Source organism: Pristiophorus japonicus, chromosome 18 (genome assembly GCF_044704955.1).
Source record: "Pristiophorus japonicus isolate sPriJap1 chromosome 18, sPriJap1.hap1, whole genome shotgun sequence".
Lineage (NCBI taxonomy): Eukaryota > Metazoa > Chordata > Chondrichthyes > Pristiophoridae > Pristiophorus > Pristiophorus japonicus.
Genome location: NC_091994.1, coordinates 93,781,827 through 93,802,030, shown reverse-complemented (window position 1 = coordinate 93,802,030; position 20,204 = coordinate 93,781,827). Strand labels below are relative to the sequence as shown.

Here is a 20,204-nt window from a genome sequence, read left to right as displayed (position 1 = left end):
TAAGAAGATATTAGAGGTAGTTTTTAAGGAGTATCTCAAATAGGAGAATGAGATCGAGAGGTGTAGAGGTTTAGGGAAGGAATTCCAGAGCCTCGGGCCCAGACAGCTGAAGACACAGCTGCCAATGGTGAAGCGATTAACATCGGGGGTGTGCAAGAGGCCAGAATTGGAGGAACGCAGAGATCTCAGAGAATTGTAGAGCTGGAGGAGTTAGAGATAAGGAGGGGCGAGGTCATGGAGGGATTTGAAAACAAGGATGAGAATTTTAAAATCAAAACTTTGCTGGACCGGCAGCCAGTGTAGGTCAGCGAGCACAGGTGCAAATTAGGATTGCAGGATCATAGTTTTGGATGAGTTCAAGTTTATAGAAGGTGGAAGATGGGAGGCCAGCCAGGAGAGCATTGGAATAGTCAAGTCTAAAGGTAACAAAGGCGAGACAGCCGATGTTACGGAGGTGGAAGTAGGCGGTCTTGGTGATGGAGTGGATATGTAGTTGGAAGCTCCTCTCAGAGTCAAATAGGACGCCAAGATTGCAAATGGTCCAGTTCAACCTCAGGCAGTGGCCAGGGAGAGGGATCAAGTTGGTTACGAGGGAATGAGTTTGGACAATGGCTTAAGTCTTCCCATATTTAGTTGGAGGAAATTTCTGCTCATCCAGGACTGGATGTCAAACAAGCAGTGTGACAAATCTGAGACAGTGGTGGGGATGAAAGAGGTGGTGGTGAGGTAGAGCTGGGTGTCGTCAGCATACATGTGGAACCTGGCGTATTTTCGGATGATGATGAGGAACAGCATGTGGATAAGAAATAGGAGCGGGCCAAGGGTAGAGCCTTGGAGGATTCCAGAGCTAATGGTGCAGGAGCAGGAAGAGAAGCAATTGGAGGTGATTCGCTGGCTATGACTGGATTGGTAAGAATGGCAGTCCTGCCCAGCTGGAAGATGGAGGAGAGGGTTTGGAGGATGATGGTGTGGTCAACAAAGTCAAAGGCTGCAGAAAAGTCTAGAAGAATGAGGAGAGAAAATTTACCACAGTCACATAGGATGCAATTTGTGAATTTAATAAGGGCTGTTTCAGTGCTGTGTTAGGGCCAGAAACCAGATTGGAGGAATTCAAGCATGGAGTTACGGGAAAGATGGGCATGGATTTGAAAGGCGACAACATGTTTAAAGACTTTGGAGAAGAATGGGAGGTTGGAGATGGGGCGGTAGTTTGCAAGGACAAAGGGATCAAGGGTGCATTTTTTGAGGAGGGGTATAATGATGGCAGATTTGATGGGAGGGGGACAGTACCTGAGGAGTGGGAACTGTTAATCATATCAGCTATCATGGGGCCAGGAAGAGCAGTTGGGTGATCAGCAGTTTGGTAATAATCTCCAGATTACTCCCAGTGCCACGAGCTAGTGAGTACAGAAATAGGAGGATAGATGAATACGTGGCTGGAGAGATGGTGCAGGTGGGAGGGCTTTAGTTTCCTGAGGCATTGGGACCGCTTCTAGGGGAGGTGGAACCTGTACAGGCCGGACGGGTTGCACCTCAACAGAGCCAGGACCAATATCCTCGCGGGTGAGTTTGCTAGTGCTGTTGGGGAGGGTTTAAACTAGCTTGGCACGGGGATGGAAACCTGAAAATAGATTCAATAGGGAGGGGAGTAAAGCTGGAATTAGAAAGCAAAAATAAAGAAAGTGAGTTTGAAGGAGAGAGGAAACAAGTAGGGAAAAAGGGTAAAAAAAAAACTTAAAGGCACTTTGTCTAAATGCACGTAGCATTTGTAACAAAATAGATGAGTTAATGGCACAAATTGAGACAAATGGGAAGATCTGATAGCCATTATAGAGATGTGGTTGTAAGGTGACCAGGACTGGGAATTAAATATTCAGGGGTACTTAAAATTCCGAAGGACAGACAGAAAGGAAAAGGAGGTGGGGTAGCTCTATTGATAAAGGATGGAATCACTGCAATAGTAAGACATGATATTGGCTCAAATGATAAGGGTGTTGAAACAGTTTGGGTGGAGATAAGGAACATTAAGAGGAAAAAGTCACTGGTGGGCATAGTCTATAGGCCCCCTAACAGTAGCAACTCTGTTGGTCGGGGCATAAACCAGGAAATAGTGAGGGCTTGTAAAAATGGAACAGCAATAATCATGGGTGATTTTAACCTCCATATTGATTGGACAAATCAAATTGGTCAGGGTAGCCTTGAGGAGGAGTTCATAGAATGCATAAGTGAGGGGTTCCTTGAGCAGTATGTAACGGAACCAACCAGGGGGCAGGCTATCTTAGATCTGGTCTGTGTAATGAGACAGGATTAATAAACAATCTCCTAGTAAAGGATCCCCTCGGAATGAGTGATCATAGCATGGTTGAATTTCAAATTCAGGTGGAGGGTGAGAAAGTTGGATCTCTAACCAGCGTACTAAGCTTAAATAAAGGAGACTGTGAAGGTATGAGGTCAGAGTTGGGTAAAGTGGACTGGGAAAATAGATTAAAGTGTAGGATGGCTGATGAACAGTGGTGTACATTTAAGGAGATATTTCACAATTCTCAAGAAAAATATATTCCAGTGAGGAGGAAAGGGTGTAAGAGAAAAGATAGCCATCCGTGTCTAACTAAAGAAATAAAGGATGGTATCCAATTAAAAACAAGGACATACAAAGTGGCCAAAACTAGTGGGACGACAGGAAAGCTTTTAAAAACCAGCAAAGAACGACTAAAAAAATGATTAAGGAAGGGAAGATAGACTATGAAAGTAAACTAGCACAAAATATAAAAAACGACAGCAAGAGTTTCTATATATATATAAAGAGAAAAAGAGTGCCTAAAGTAAATGTTGGTCCCTTAGAGAATGAGACCAGGGTCATAGGTGTCATATATGTAACTATAATACTACTGTATTATTATATATATTTAATTTAGATGTATACTTTGACCACAAGAGGTGAACTTGTGGAAGATTTTTTTACTTGATCATATAGGTATAAAAATGAAGTTCTCATGTAGGGTCATTGTCTTTGGAGGCTTATAAATAAAGAATTAAGGTCACAGAGTGACCTTGTCCCCAGAATGTGTCTCGTATAGTTTCATACTATAAAGTAAAGACTTTACACAACACCACCAGTGAACGAGCAACAAGAACAATCAAAAGAATACACAGTCCCTACGGCCATCCCGGACAGGCCAAAATCACCACAAGTGACAGACACTCACGTCATCCCCCCGCGCCACATCCCCATCATTAGATTAAAGGCCTGTCTACTGCCCTAGTTATTTGGTTCGCCAGTGTTATGTCTCGAATAAAGCAATGTGACTGAGTACCGTAGACATGAGTAAGCATGACCTTAGAATAAAGAGACTATCTCCAGAGTACTGGTACAGCATGGGAGGCCTGCTTATATACAGTGCTCCCAAGGGATGCTGGGATCCCTTGGGACTCCAACAGATACGCCCTCTGGGTTACATAGTGTTGCATACATAACATCACTTCCTCCTAAAGTCAGTAGTACACTTATTTACAGGGTGAGATGATCTGGGGCATCTCGGTACAAACACCGGTGCAGGTGAGTTGGTTGGGCCTTGCTGGGCTGCTGGGTCTCTTCATACATCTTCGCTGGGATGCTGGACCAGCTCCCATGGAGGACATAGTTTTTTTACAAGGGACAGTAGGGGATCCTGGCTGGTCCAGGTCCTGATCTGGCGGGTCATAACGGGTGACTTTTCATTTTCAAATGCATCTATTACTAAGAGCAAGTCTGCCGGCTGTGCCATTTCCATCCCGGTGGTGGGCAATGGTAGCCGACTGAAAGCATCAACGCAATTCTCTGTGCCTGGTCTGTGGCGGATTACATAGTTATATGCAGACAGCGTGAGCGCCCATCTTTGGATGCGAGCAGAGGCATTGGTATTAATCCCTTTGCTGTCTGAGAATAGCGATATGAGCGGCTTATGGTCAGTTTCTAACTCAAACTTAAGACCAAACAGATACTGGTGCATTTTTTTTACCCCGTAAATGCATGCCATAGCTTTTTCAATCATGCTGTAGGCCCTTTCAGCCTTGGACAAACTCCTGGACGCATAGGCAACCGTTTGCAATGTTCCCGATGCGTTTGTTTGTTGTAACACACACCCGACCCCGTACAAAGACGCATTGCAAGCTAGCACTAAACGTTTACATGGGTTATACAGAACAAGCAGTTTGTTGGAAATTAACAGATTTCTGGCTTTCTCAAAAGCAGCCTCTTGTGATTTCCCCCATACCCAGTCATCTCCCTTGCATAGCAACACATGTAGGAGTTCTAGCAAGGTACTTAACCCGGGTAGGAAATTACCAAAATAATTGAGGAGTCCCAGGAACGACCGCAGCTCTGTCACGTTCTGTGGTCTCGGAGCGTTCTTGATGGCCTCCGTCTTGGCGTCGGTGGGTCTGATGCCGTCTGCCGCAATTCTTCTCCCTAAGAACTCGACCTCTGGTGCCAGGAAAACATACTTCGAGCGTTTCAACCTGAGTCCCACACGATCTAACCGACTTAGAACCTCTTCCAGGTTCTTCAAATGTTCGATGGTGACCCAACCTGTGATCAATATGTCGTCCTGGAAAACCACGGTGCGCGGAACCGACTTTAGCAGACTCTCCATGTTCCTTTGAAAAATAGCCGCGGCCGATCGAATCCCAAACGGGCATCTATTGTAGATGAACAGACCTTTGTACATGTTGATGCAGGTGAGGCCTTTCGAAGATTCCGGCAGCTCCTGCGTCATATAGGCCGAGGTCAAGTCCAACTTGGTGAACGTCTTTCCTCCTGCCAGGGTCGAAAATAGGTCGTCTGCCTTGGGTAGCAGGTACTGGTCCTGCAGCAAAAAACGGTGAATCGTTACTTTATAGTCCTCACAAATTCTGACTGTGCCATCGCCCTTGAGAACCGGAACAATAGGACTGGCCCACTTGTTGAACTCCACCGGCGCGATGATGCCTTCTTGCTGCAGCCTGTCCAGCTCGATCTCCACTTTCTCTCGCATCATATATGGCACCGCCCGTGCCTTGTGGTGGATGGGTCATGTCCGGGAACCAAGTGGATCTGTACCTTCGCCCCCGAGAAACTTCCGATGCCTGGCTCAAACAACGACGGAAACTTGCTCAGAACCTGGGCACATGAGGCGTCGTCGACAGACGAAAGCGTTCGGATGTCATCCCAGTTCCAGCGGATTTTTCCCAGCCAGCTTCTGCCAAACAGTGTGGGGCTATCTCCTGGTACAATCCACAGTGGGAGTTCGTGCACTGCTCCATCATAGGAGACTTTTACTGCTGCACTGCCAATTACAGGGATCAGCTCTTTAGTGTAAGTTCTCAGCTTGGTATGAATAGGGCTAAGCTTGGGCTTGTTTGCCTTGTTGCACCACGACCTGTCAAAGGACTTTTTGCTCATGATAGACTGACTCGCACCCGTGTCCAGTTTCATGGATACTGGAATTCCGTCCAGTTCGACTTTTAACATGATCGGTGGACATTTTGTGGTGAAGGTGTGTATCCCGTACATTTCTGCCTCCTCAGTTTGAGTCTCTAGTTCAGTTTGATCCGCCATGGATCGATCTTCCTCTGCAACGTGGTGGTTTGCAGGGTTTGCAGCTCGTTTGAACATTCGCTGGAGGTGTCTCATTGTTCCACAGCTTTTGCACGCATAGTGTTTGAAGCGGCAGTGATGGGCTCGATGATCACCTCCCCAGCGCCAACAAGGTGTTAACTGCCTCGCATTAATGATTGATGGCGGACTCTGGGTCATCTGAGGTCGTGCAGCTGCAGGCGTGTACATTCTGCCATATGCATGCCTGCCTGAAAACGACGTTACTTTGTGTACAGTACTAGCTGAAACCTCTCTATGCTGTGAAATTTGTTTGATGTTATCACTGGTGGACATAAATACCTGGGCTATCGTTATGGCCTTGCTCAGGTTCGGAATTTCAACAGTGAATAGTTTGTGAAGGATAACCTCATGGCCAATGCCAAGCACAAAAAAGCCTCTTAGCATTTGCTCCAGGAATCCATCGAATTCACTATGTCCTGCAAGGCGCCTTAGTTCGGCCACGTAGCTCACCACTTCCTGGCCTTCAGACTGTTGACATGTGTAAAATCGATACCTTCCATCAGAATGCTCTCCTTCGGATTTAGGTGCTCCCGGACCAGCGTACACAGTTCTTCAAATGATTTGGTTGTTGGTTTCACCGGAGCAAGAAGATTCTTCATGAGGCCGTAGGTTGTTGCCCTGCATACGGTGAGGAAGATCGCCCTTTGTTTGGCAGCATTCTCATCCCCTTCCAGCTCATTGGCCACGAAGTATTGGTTGAGTTGCTCCACAAAGGCCTCCCAATCATACCCTTCTGAGAATTTCTCCAGGATACCAACAATTCTCTGCATTTTCGCATGATGGTTCGTTATCTCATCGCCAGTTATGTTCATAATAAAATGGTGTAACTGAGTACTGTAGACGTGAGTAACTGTGACCTTAGTTCATTTATTCCAACACCAGAGTGCAGGTACATCATGGGAGGCCTGCTTATATACAGTGCTCCCAAGGGATGCTGGGATCCCTTGGGACTCCAACAGGTACGCCCTCTGGTGGCGGTATAATACTGGTTACCTAGGGTTGCATACATAACAAGTTTTTTCCAGGGGCATACACAGAAGAAACTGGGGTTGGGAGGGGGGAAGGTGGTTGTGAGTGGAGACACAAATAGACGTGAGTTCACACACATTCCTATGCAATACTGAAGCTAGATTTTAAATCTTTTTCATTAATTCCTCATCATCATAAAGTTAAAGTAACATTTTATGGAGAATCAAAACTTTAGTCCAATAGACCCAATAGCCAAACACAGGGCTGGGAAAACATTTAATGCATTTCACAAAACTGACTGTTAAGTGAGTTATGTAGCAATCTGAGAACAGACACAAGACCTGGCAACTCTAGACAGAGTCCAGTTTAACTTTGTTTTTGAATGTTGGGTTCTGCAAGGTTTAAATTGCTGCGATGGATGTTGGTGGGCCCCACCAAATTAAATCCCAAAAAAACGGCATTCACTCATCTCCTCCCTCCGATGCTCTCAGAGGTAGAACTTTAAAAACGTTTATATTTAAAAGATGAAGGACGAGCTGTTGCCGATTTAAATGTGAGGTGCTGATCTCCGGCTGTTTGTGGATGTTCCCCTTTAAGGCAGAGGTAAGTAAGTGTGCTGACTGCAGGCTGTGGGCGGGGAGACTTCCTAATCCCACTGTACGGTGACATCAGGATTCAGAGCCCGCCTTATTAAGCAAACTGCGGGGCACATTGCAACAGAGAAACATTTAATTAGAGTGAGAAGCCAGAGCAAGGAGGACAGATAGAATGCAGTCTGGAGAAATGCTGCTGTATTCACCGCTGCACTGAGCTGGAGCAGTTAGACAAATTGCGCCGGATTTCCTATCCCGCGAAACTGACCAGGAGGTAGGTGAGTTTCAGCCCGTTCAGCCCTCGCCGTTCTCTGCACTCTCTCCTCTCGCCCCACTAGCGCTTCTAGTATCATTTCCAGTTTAAAAAAAGCCATTCATGTTTTCCTTTTTTTGTTCTTTCTCGTCGTTTATTCACCTCTCTCTTTCTAAACCCTTCCTGCTTCTGCTCAATTTCGCTGCTTGTTCCTTTTGTTATAACAATATTCTCCAAGAAATTCGATATCGTGTTTATTGCGGTACTAGATGAACAAAAAAACCCTATAAATTATTAGCTGGGAGCCACTCCGATCGGTTTAATGTATAACCTGAACTGCAGCAAGAGTTTTACACCATTTCAAAACTTTTGCAAAACTCTTTCCAAAAGAAACTAGTTTCCAAACTACTTTGTTTGCAATAGTGTTACAAGTGTTTTTTTAATACTAAATTAAAGCCAGTGTAGTATTAATTCCGGGTTTTATATATTATAGTTCTATTTTTTTTAATTGCCTCTGCTTCATTTATCACCGATCTTAACGTTGTTTGCAGCCGAGTGGAATCTGAGATCAGTTCCTGAGCCACAATGTGTAAAGTGGCTGGATTTTGCTAGTGTTAAATTATCCTGTTACCAGGAGCTGGGCAGGCACTAGCTGCAGGTTGAACCCAGGGGGCTGCCCAGCCCATCCTGCATGTCACCTCCTCAAATCGGATCCCTCCACAGATCATGTTTTTAACCCAGTTCCATAGCGAGACATTCAGCACAGCCCGAGCGTCTGCTGGTCTTTTTAAATAATGGTTCCTTTTGGGAAATATTAAACCAGCTTCTATCAAATGTATTGGAGAGAGTGCTCCTCCAATCTATGGGATGTCTGTCAGTAGTAGCTGATTGCTGCAGGCTTCGCTATTAAAGGATTACTGAGTTCACGATTGGAGCTCTGGAGTAAATTAGAGCTGCATCCCCCTTCTGGTTTCTCCTGAGACGTAAACCAGTTTTGCTTTTCTCTAGTCAATGGTGAAGGTGTCCCAGACTCTGTTCTGAAACTGTCCAGTGACTAACGATTTCAAGTGGCTTACTCGCCTCTGCCTGTTTCTTGCAGTTGCTCCGTTTTTTTAACGGTCTGTTTACAGGAGCCAAACGATAGTTTTAAGTAGTCTGGACTGTGCTGTTACTGGACCTGTTCCAAAATACCCCAGTAAGTTCCATTTTAAGATAATAACCAATTTCTCAACCTGTGAAGCAGGGACTAGCTGTGAGCACATGGCTCTGGTAGATTTAAAAACTGGTGACAAACCATATATGGTGTTCTCAGGCTGCCCTGAGTAAAGGCTCCAGCACTGACTGGATGAGAATATTTAGGTTGTAGCTCCAAGCATGTGTTCTGGCACTGGCACAGGGCCTTGCCGTCCTGCAACTTCTGTCCCAATGTCCTCCCTCCTCCTCAGATGCTGCTGGATACAGTTCCACTGTTGCTCACTGCCTCTCTCCCCGGTATCCCAACTGAGTAGCTGTTCTTCACGTGGGAATGTAGACCGTGAACATCAACGAGTGTCCGGCTGGTGGGGCGAGGAGAACATCATAACCGAGTCTGATCCTGTCCTCACCTGATCTACGAGCACCTCTGAAAGGGGTGACCTGATAGTGATCAAGAGTAGGAACACTGGCTGATTTCAACCACCCCTCCTAACCCAGGGGCATTATGGTAGTGTAGTGATTATGTTACTGGACTAATAATCCAGAGAACGTGAGTTAAAATCCCTTCCACCCACGGCAGTTTGAGAAATTGAATTCAACTTTTTTTAAATCTGAAAGCTGTTCTGAAAAGGAAACGTAACACTATAATCGATAATAGTGTACTACAGTACTTAGAAAAAAAGCTGTGCTAAAATTGGCAGCAGAGGTCGTCATAGAATCATAGAATTTTACAGCACAGAAGGATGCCATTCAGTCCATCATGCCAATGAGGGTCTTTGAGGGATTCAATTAGTCCCACTCCCTTGATCTTTCCCTATAGCCCTGAAATGTTTTGCTTTGCAAGTATATATCCAAGTTCCTTTTTGAAAGTTATTATTGAATCTGCTTCCGCTGTCCTTTCAGGGTACAGTTGATTGTCAGACCCTCCTTTCAAAGAGGAAGTCTCGCTATGGATACATTAAGTGGCTCTGAGCTTGTGTGATCTGGGTTTTGTTTTTCCTGCTAGTATCAATAAACTGCAACACCCACACCTGAAATTTAAGACATTATTGGTGTTATTACTCACACTCTGCCATTGCTTCATCAAGACCAGTCATTGAAAGCACTGCTCAGCCAACATTTAGATTAGAAAGACGTGCTCAACACTAGCAAAGGAAATTGCAAGCCTCCCGCCTCTCCCAGGCGTGACCAATCACTTTTTTCTCATCTTCGATGGCTCATCTCTTGAGCCTGAATTCTTGGAGACAAACCCCTGGTTCAAACGCTGAGCGTGACTGAGTGGAACCACTTTCTGTGCCTTTTTATAAATGTTGTCTCCAAGGTACTTAAAGTGAGGGGGTTGGGTTTAACATTTCAATTTTTTTTGAAGCTATAATTAATGAAGTTGAGGTCCCCTTGCTGCCAGTATCTCAGCTCCAGAATTAAGCATTGGGTGTTTTGCCTGTGACCCTATTTGCAAAATGAGTTACGGGAGCTCTGCTTCCAGTTAATTAGGTTGTGCAAAGATAATGAGGGGGCTCGACAAGGTAGATGCAGAGAGGATGTTTTCACTCTTGGGGGAATCTAGAACTAGGGAGCATAGTTTTAGAATAAGGAGTCGTCGATTTAAAACTGAGATGAGGAGGAATTTCTTCTGAGGGTTGTAAATCTGTGGAATTCTCTGCCTCAGAGAACTGAGGAGGCTGGGTCATTGAATATATTTAAGGCGGAGATACAGATTTTTGAAAGATAAGGGAGTGAAGGATTATGGGGAGCAGTCAGTGAAGTGGAGCTGAACGCATGATCTTATTGAATGGCGGAGCAGGCTTGAGGGGCCAAATGGCCTGCTCCTGCTTCTTGTGTTCTTATGACCTTGCTGACTTAGATAGGACGGGGCTGTCTGGGCCACAGAAATATCGTCAAGCGTCTGTCAATCTTGGTGATTTATGGGGTGTATGAGGAGGGGATATGCTGCTTGGCCAGTGTGAAGACGTGCATTTGGATCTTTCAGTTCAGGATTCCTCTTGTGGTTTGTATTCTGCCCTGTAGGATTTTTTTTTTCCCTTGCCCATTTTATCACCTGCAAGGGCAGACTCTTGCCTGCTCTCCTCACCCAAGTAGCTATACTTCATGTGTGGGCCGAGACACTTAAGTGCCGGCAGGCTATTTGATCATGACGGACATCGCAGCGGAACATGATTGTGCCCTTGTGTGACAACTAGCAGGAGTGACTGGATAATCAGGAGCAGGAACTGTGACGTATTTTACCTTTTCTAGCTGATGCTGTCCATTCCCCAAACACCATCCCTCCCACCTCCATCCCCTTCCACCAGCTGAGAGCATTGGGTATTTAAAGTGTAATTCTGAGATAACAGGCAGTTGGTACAAAGACAGCTTGTAGAATCATGTCCTTATTTGGGTTACAGATACCCAGAAAGAGGGATGTCATCTTATTTACACTCCCTAGGGCGGTGTGCCCACTAATATGGCGCCTTTGCCTTCTCAAAGATCTCTAATTACATCTTCTCGGAGCAACTAGGGATGGGCAATAAATGCCGGCCTTGCCGGTGACACCCACATCCCGAGAATTATTTTTTGTTTAAAACATACATTTGCATGCTGTCTGTAACCGCAGCTGATTCTCCCTTGTTTTAAAAATTTTACATTTCCCCAACCTTATAGTGTAAAACTGTGAATCGATTAGACTGTGCCCTGATATTGTGCAGAAAGACCAGTGTGCCATCATTAAATTCAGGTCGTGACTGACAGAGCCAAGTGAAGCATGCGCAAATATTCCCTGATGTGAGGGAGATCCTGTCCATTACTGAGTGATCCTAAACCTGTGTTCTCTTCTGTTCAACTAAATTACATTGATGTATATTTGTGCATTAGAAAATTTCATCCCTGCCCTCACCCCGGGGCCTGGAATGTTCTGGCATTCTATGATATACCACTCTCACAATGGCTCAATGTGTAAACGCACGTCACTTAGACCAGTAGGTTTTGGGTTCTATCTTCAGTCCGAGCTGAGTTAGCCTCGATCTCAGCTTGAGGAATGGGAGCGCATTCGGTGCACCCTGGGCTAGAGAGAGGCAAAAAGTGAGCCAGAGTGGTGCCAGTTGAGGATAGGACCCAGTCTGGCTGTGATGCCCCACATGGTTGAATGCCCTGCTGACACTTTGATCAATATTGTTGTTCTGCTGGGCAGGAAGGGGGCAGTAGCCCAAAAATCGTGGTTCTATGCTTCCCATCTTATTTGTGCTCACCTTCATCTTCCTGGGGGCCTCCTTATGGGTGGTCCACACACTCCCGTCCCTGTAGAAAATTTCCGGTTCAGCTCATGGTGGGGTCGGCAGAATTCCTGCCCTCCTTTCCCCTTGTGAGAGTCCACCCCTTCAGGAGAGGAGGGGACCTGAATCCCAGTGAGAGTCAGCACCTTCAGAAGTGGCCAAAAAAAGCTGTTGGCCTTTTGTATAGGGGTTGCGCTGGGCATGGTGGAGACACCAGGGGATGGGTGAATGGCGAATGAAATTGGGGTTGCAGTAACTGACGGTATTGGCATTGGCTGTCTGGTGCTGTGGTGATACCATCTTTGTTGGTAGCAGGTACTGAGAAATAAAAAGGCTAATTATATTAAATCCTGCTTCTGATAGCGAGCCTTGCCCACCAGGTTAGGGTGACGAGAGAACAGGGGCTCAGGTGGCGGTAAATTGGGATCACACTCTGCAAATGTCTGTCCATTGATTTTAGCGGATGGAATGCAGGAGAATGCTATAAATTGTATAACTGTCCTCTGCGGTATACCGGGTGAGTCACACTACAGGAAGGACTTCCAGTTCTTACCTGCACTGCTTCTGTTGCTGTTTCTTCAACGGATAAAATGTGGACACAGTTCAACCCTTGCGTGCCAATCACAGCCTTTCCTCTCTTCCCGCCCCATCTGCTCTAATTTGGGTCGAGATGGAGAGATAAAGCCCTGGGTAAATAATATAAACACGGTAGCTTTAATTTAATGCCTGCAAAATATGATTGCTGATGGTTAATCAAGACACAGATCTTATGATAGCTGGGAGACTTGCCTCCAGGAGTTGGAGCGACTCGCGGATGCTGCAGGTTGTACTGGCTCTGTGGGGTGGAGTGACCTTCACAGGCTGATCAGCCATTTTTCCATCTATTTCCTGACAGTTCTGCCACTTGACCCCATGCAGAGGAAATCTCCAGGACTCCTGGCATTTACTGTGACCAGGAGGTTTAGATTCTCGGTCTCTGTGCCGATTGCAAATAGCTGATTTAGAAGGTAAAAAAGTTCTGTTAGATTAAACCCTTGAGCAAAAGCATTTTTGATCCCTCCACCCTACCTTCTCACTGTATCCCTCAATCACATCTTCTCACCTTATCCCTCAACCCCACCTTTTTTTCCGCATATCTCTCTCCTCACTAATGCTCTTAATTGTCTCTTGATACCAATTATACTGTCCTCTAGTGTCCATCCTTATTCCATGACACTCTTTCCCCCACCCCCCACACACACCTCCTTGTGTGAATGAAAACAAAAGGAGGAACAATGTCTTTATTTTTAACTGTTATGCAAATGTAGCTAACAGAAAGGAAATGAGGTCACTTCTCCAATGGGACAGGCTGCTGATGAGTAGTGTCACAGTAATGCACCACTCCCTTCGGCATCACTGTCCTCTATACCAAAAGGTCACTCACTGTCTTTTTTTAAATTGAGAATATTTAAACTTGTGTCACTACCTTGCAATAGGGAGCCTTGCACTTTTGTCAGTGAGTTTCCTGGAGAGACTTGCTTTAACGCCTCTCAAGCAGTACAAATGATCAGTTATCAGGCAAATACAGAAACCTATAAAATTAGCTATGTAAAATAAGTGGCAGTCTGACTGCTTCAACCATTAATATCAGGGCTGAAAGATTTGGTTAAAGAACAGTCCACATCATGAATGTACCATTTCACATCATGAACATAACCAGGAAGGAACCACTGATGCCTCTTGCCTCAAATATATCTCAATCTCTCTCTATTATATCAATATAATGTGGTCAGCGTTCCTTTCCACTTTCCTCTCTTGTTTCTCCTGAAGTTCAAATCCACCATCCTATAGACTCTCTTCCTCGTCCCTGTGTTGAAATCAAGCCTCATTGTGCTGTCTCCTACTCTAACTCAATCCATTCCAGAACATCAAACCTGTGGAGCTTGTCCCCTTTGATAGTGAAAATGTTTAGATAATAGATGGTACATTGAAGGGGTGAATGCTAGATGTCAGCATGAAGCTTCACTCCAGTACGAGTTCTGGCCTTTCAAATATTTTACTGCTTCTGTCTTCTGATTTTAACTCGTTTTATCTACGTTATCCAATTTTTGTAATAAGCAATGATATTCTAACATATTTTAACCTCCTGAATTTTCTCCGCTCTTCAATGTCCAACATCATTCTTGGTCAGAAGAGCATCATAGCGCACCTTGTAAAGCATCTTTCCCATCAAAGGCACTCATCAAACAGCACACCAAGTGAGATAATTGGAAGAAAGCTTTGCGCCCCCCCCCACTCCCAACAACACAACTAAGTGTGGTTGTTGAATTCTGTCCCCAAGAGACCCACCTATTCAATCTAATCTTGTCCGAGTGTAAATGTTGAGTTTATAGTCCGTCAAATAGAACAGAAAATTCTAGAAATGCACGGCAAGTCAGTCACTATCTATCTGTAAGAGAAAAGGACAGGTTAATATTTTAGGTGTATATCTTTTCATCAGAAACCAGCTGTGGTATCCAAGCTAAAGAGAAGCTTCACCAACTGATCCAATCTGTTAGCGTTGACATTATTGAGGGAGAATAAATCAATGAATAATTCAAGAATTCCCCCTCTTTCTTTTGTCAAGGAATGCAATGCCCTGTTAACTTGAGGAGAACACAAAGACTTTAAAGGATTGGCACATTCCCAAAATTGCTGAACTGGTAACACAGGAGATCCACAATCTGCTGAGTGACTGCTTCATGTGCGGCAGTCACGGTGTCATCAATACCAAAAGCTGCTGGAATCAATCGAGCACCTTGGACAAGTGAGTACCTCAACACAGCACCATTTTGGAATTGGGAAGGGGCAGCTTCAGACTAAGGCATAGAGATCTCAAATGATGGGGAAGGCCATGTCCGGCAGTGTAGCATAACCTCAAAGACTTTTTGTAAAAGTAATACAGATGTCTTGGCAAACTTGAGGTCAGTGGATATCAAGGATAAGACACCGATGTGGTGGTGTTGGGTCTGTGCTGAGACTCTGTTTCTGTCTCTGGTGAGGTGTTTAGGGGGCTGCCCTCGGGCTCTTTGCTGCGATTGCAGTTTCAATGCAAAGTGGCTAACACCAAAGGGACTCCGAATAGATCAAGGATAACACCAAAGGGACTCCGTAGAGTTCATGGTCTTGTACAAAAGAAAAGCTCAACTAGGTTTGCATCTGGGTTGATCAGAGACAAATGAAGTTCAGTGAAACGAGTGCAGGTATTGATTCCCAAGAGAATGAATAGGAAGCACATACACTCCATAGCTGGAACTTAGAAAGAGGGAAACTGAGCTGTGCTGTTGATTCATTTGTCACTTTGTTTTGACATGACGAACAGGGTGCCAGGTAATATTGTCATATCAGTTGAGTCTATATTTGCAGGATTTTGCGGAGGCATCGTTGGTAGTATTTCTCCATGCGATTTGAGGTGTCTACTATATATGGTCCACGTCTCTGAGCCATACAGGAGGGCAGGTATCACTGCAATGGCCATGCTGGCACTGTAAAGGACCATGGTCAGGACCCATCTACAGTACTGAATTTAGTTCCAGTTATAGGTACGGGGCTGATCCCTGGGATCAAAGGGGATTAGCTGTGAAGATAAACTTGAACTCGAACCTTAAAAAGAGAACACTCCAAGGGGTATTTAATGGGATAGAGAAGTAAATCTGAACAATACCATCGGGTACTCCTGGGCACAAGATCAGGAAGTATTGATTGACAGCTGTATTGAGGCCACCAGATGGAGCCAGTACACTGGGATCGTTTGAGAAACAGTTGGATTTCGTGATGGGAAGGTGGGGGTGGGGGGGGTTGGGATTGGTATCCTGGAAAGATGGGATCAAAGGGACTAAAGGGCCTTTGTTATCTGAAGTGTTCTAGTAATTGTTCACTCAGACATAATGACACATTGTGTTTTTCTGTGATTTCAGCATCTACTTTGCAGACTCCACAGCCATGACCTGCACTTTGAATGCTACTTCCCATCAACAGCCCTACATCGTAACTTCCACCAATCGTACGTAGCCAAACCCGATGGGGCACACTCATTAAAGTTTGAGAATTTGAATTCAGTTTATTTTTTTTTAAAAAGAAGCTGGTATCAGTAAAAGTCACCATGAAGTCGTCAGAATGTCGTAAAAACCCAACTAATTCACTAATGTTCTTTTAGGTCATTCTTACCTGGTCTAGTCTATATGTGACTCCAGTACCACACAACGTGGTTGACTCTTAACTGCCTTTTTGAAGTGGCCAAGCAAACCACTTAATTGTATAAAAGACCTGCTACCGATGGTTCAAGAAGACCCACCAACAACCTCTCAGGACAACTAGTGATAGGCATAAATACCGGCCTTGCCTGTGATGTCCACATCACGAATGAATTTAAATTTAAAAAAAGTGTTTTTAAATAACTTCTTTTTGTTCCCCGATGCCTCAGTGAGTAAATGCCCTGCTTCATCAGTGTAGACAGTCCCTCGAAATCGAGGAAGACTTGCTTCCTCTGCCTGCTGCTGTGATATTAACCTGTACAGACTGGGAAAGTCTCGGGCTGTCTCTGATCTGTGCTGGGCTAGCTAATCTCTATTGGGCTTTACTGTTTCATTGTGCTCCAGGCAGGGGCTCCTGCTCATGATCGCTGTCCAGTGCTTCCTTGAATCTCACTTGACTACCATGCTGGCACTCTTGGCCAGGCTCACACATGGGGAATGGTCATTTGGGTGAGGTACTGAGTAATGGCAAATGGCTGTGCAGCCCAGACTCCAGCGAGAGCCTGAGCCTTTGGAAGGGGAGTGAGAAAATTAGTGTAACAAACAGTTTTTAAAAAAACAATTTCCCTCACCCCAACAGGACAGGAAATGGAGCCACTTGGGCTGAACAGACACTGCTGTTTCGGGAGTTGTCTCCGATCATCCTTCCACAAGCTGCGACCATCTTCTCTGAAAATGCCCAACAATGAGGAGCCATTTGTACAGCTAGAGAAAGATCAGCTGCTCTCTCCATTTAAGAGACTTTCCGTGAACGGCACTGTGCTGTCACCAGCTCAAACATTGGTGAAAGGGACAACTCCACCAACTAATTCTGGGTGTGCCGGTGACCGAAGTTCTAAACCGCTCCCTCCGCTGCCTGTTACTGGTGATGTGTCTTTCGATGATGTGGACAGTGAGGTTGAGTCCATTACAAGCTCTGAAACTGATTCCCTCTTGCAGGACTCCAGGCCGCTGAGCTTCAGGTACGGTGCTCCCAGCAGAAGGAGCTTCCGCGGGTGTGGGCAGACCAACTATGCCTACTCTGAGGGTGCCAGTCGGACTAGGCTACCAGAGAGTTGCCATGTGGTAAAAGACACTCACCTGGAAAACAAAGAGGTCGCGGAGCAACCCGCTCAGCCTCACCGCAAATTACGGCGTTCGCATTCAGGCCCGGCTGGATCGTACAACAAGCCCATCGTGTTGAAGAATGCAAGCTGCTTATCGCGCTCATCATCAAACTCGAGCGAGGTGAAGCCTGAGGTCCCTCCTCGAGTCCCCATACCCCCACGGCTGGTGAAACACGACTACCGGAGATGGTCCGCAGAGGTGATGTCTGGCATGTACTGTGACGAGGACAGGCCGCCGAAGGTTCCTCCACGGGAACCAGTGTCCAGAAGTAACTCACGCACCCCAAGTCCCAAAAGCCTTCCAGCTTACCTTAATGGGGTGATGCCACCCACACGAAGCTTTGCACCCGATCCCAAATACGTCAGCAACAAAGTCCTGCAGCGGCAGAGCAGCGATGGGGCAGCCACACGGGTGCCATGCATTTTACCGATCATCGAAGATGGGAAGAAGGTGAGCTCCACTCACTACTACCTGCTCCCCGAGAAGCCTTCCTACCTGGACAAGTTTCAGAAATATTTTGTGGAGGCCCAAAGCACATGGATGTCGAACGATTGCACAGCAGAGAGCGTCAAGACATTTGCATTGACCAAGCCGGAGACGGTAAAACGGAAACCCATTGCCTATGTAGAGTCTCCTTAGATTAGTCCTTCAGGGGCAGCAAAAATAAAAGGCAGCAACAAGGGACAGTCTCAGGATAATCCAGGCTGCTGGTTTGCAGTTTCCATGGTAAACTGAATTGCAGAATGCGATCCCAAAACGCCAGTGACCATCCCACATTAAAAAAGTGGAACTTAACAATCAGTCACTGTAAACCAGAGGCCCTTAAACAAGTCATTGTGTCCAGAATGCCCAGTCAGGTTTCCTGTATAGTAGTTTTGTGATCTTTTCATCAGGACATCTCATGATTGGTTGTTTTTATTGCACTTTATGTACTTTTTGGAACTTTGCAATGGACAGTGAACCAGCCACGACACAATGCCCTGTGATATCTCGGGAAGGCACAACATCCATTTTGGACACAGAGGCCCATCCCAGGCAGTGAATCTCGTGTGAAACCAGCACAACAAAGTCAAGACTAGTTTCTATGACCAAAACTTTTGTGATTTATTATCTAACTGCTCAGAGACCCTGAAGGGGGAAACTGCAGCAATTGTTACTGGGCAGTGTACAAGCGATTGTGCTTAGTATCAATCCAGCTCAGGGATGCTCAATGAAGGTCACCTCTCACTTAACAACTATTTTAAGTGAAAAGTATTATGCTAAAGTGAAGGGATTTGATTGAAAGTTTAAGCACAGAACTGCCACAAGTTCATGTCTCTGCCTCTTTTCCCCCTCCCCAACAATTCACAGCATTTGTATCAGGGAGGTGGAGCAGCCCAAGGGTCAGAGGGAATAGAGTCAGTGATCCATTTTTTTCAAAGGTTAACAATCTTCTCGCTGTCGTTTCTTTCCCCTGCCCCCTGCCCCTGCCCCCACCCCCCAAGGACGTGCTCCTTTCCTGTTTTGAGCGGAACTGAAGTGATACAGCCATAAATGTGGAACGGGAGAATGGGCTTGTCACAGTGGGTGTCCGCTCACAATTTGTCTTTCGCTGCTCGTCAGCACTGGTAGCTTACCTATTCTACACGTTTAATGTACACAATTTGACCTGGAGCTTTTAATAACCCACAACAGGCAACAGTCAGCAGCTGTTTAACAGGAGTTACTGCAGTGGAGGCCCTTTGGGGAAGGAGACTGTTGGGATGTGTGTTCCTCTGGCTGCCCTCAGATACCTTGCCCAAGAAGTGGCCATTCTTCATGTGATGGTGGACATTTGACCCTGAAGGGCTTCATAGTTCAGTCCAGTCCTGCCCTTGCATACCTGTTCCTAAATAGTGATCAGGCGCAGGATCACTGGCTCCCTACCCAGAGGCACTGATATCCTTAGTAGCCAGCAACTACTGCTCAGGAATTCCTGCCGTCACGACTGAGTGCAGTTTGGGGAGTGATGAGCTTTACTCCAAGTTTGTGTCTTTGGCTCACGCGCTGTCCTTGAGCCTGTAGATGATCCGAGCCTTGGACTCTCTCTCGAGTCGGCACTCGGCATCGTTCCAGCAGCTGGAGTGGGGGTGGGAGGGAGGAGAGATGAGAGAAAGCATTCAGAAAAATGGTGACTGAGATAGTGTCAAGCATTCCCATCCTGACATAAAGCTCCCCATCAACTGGCAGTGGGATGCAAGGCAGCTCCAGCCACAGGCTGTCTCAGAAATCAAACAGACCCCCTTGTACAGACATGTACAATTATTGAGGAGTTAACTAGGAGACCCTTGGGTGTAACAGTTGGCTACTAAAATAGAATAAAATTGGGTGAGTGAAGGGCAGCACGGAGAGAGACTCTGCGCTAACTCGCAGACTAGTTTACATGATAGACGACTAGGGACCTACATGAAGAATCAGTGCAGTTGCTTATGTGTGAGAATAGTTTTGTGTTAGTGACTTAATTAACTGCATGTAACATAAATGAAGGCTTCTATTTTACGCTCTTGTATTCTCACTGGCTGTATTGTATCTTGTTTCTATAATATTTGTTGAAAAGCCGCAGAACGATGTTTGTTTCTGTGATCTGTGCAGTATTATTGGGATATCATTAATTACATTTATTTTTTAAAAAAACCTTCCCCAATGTCTTATTTTAAATTTTTTGTGTTGTGTTTAATCAGTGCTTTTGATTACCCGCCTATAAAGGATTTGACTCTCCCAGCAAAATTTGGCAGTAATCTCTCACTGCTACTGCGACAATCTTACTAACGTAAATCCGATGCACGATAAACAATTCACTACAATTCACCTACGCACTGTTCAATCTCAAGACGTGACCCGCAGTGATGCAGGATAAGTATCTCCCCTGGGATGTGTTATAGAATTTCTGTTCTC

General features: G+C 45.6%; 1 protein-coding gene across 3 annotated transcripts; it reads left to right on the top strand.

The window, feature by feature from the left end:
- The first annotated feature begins 7,336 nt into the window (after positions 1-7,336).
- LOC139228896 (ERBB receptor feedback inhibitor 1-like) lies at positions 7,337-19,914 on the top strand. 3 transcript variants are annotated; one of them, XM_070860388.1, is made up of 4 exons: positions 7,337-7,471; positions 14,519-14,698; positions 15,849-15,934; positions 16,765-19,914. In XM_070860388.1, exons 2-4 carry the CDS (start codon positions 14,634-14,636, stop codon positions 17,928-17,930), a joined length of 1,317 nt encoding a protein of 438 aa, XP_070716489.1. In that variant the 5' UTR covers positions 7,337-7,471; positions 14,519-14,633; the 3' UTR covers positions 17,931-19,914. The 3 variants fall into 3 exon arrangements, with proteins under 3 accessions (XP_070716489.1, XP_070716488.1, XP_070716491.1); XM_070860387.1 differs by having other exon boundaries at positions 7,337-7,475; XM_070860390.1 differs by lacking the exons at positions 14,519-14,698; positions 15,849-15,934.
- The last annotated feature ends 290 nt before the right edge of the window (positions 19,915-20,204 follow it).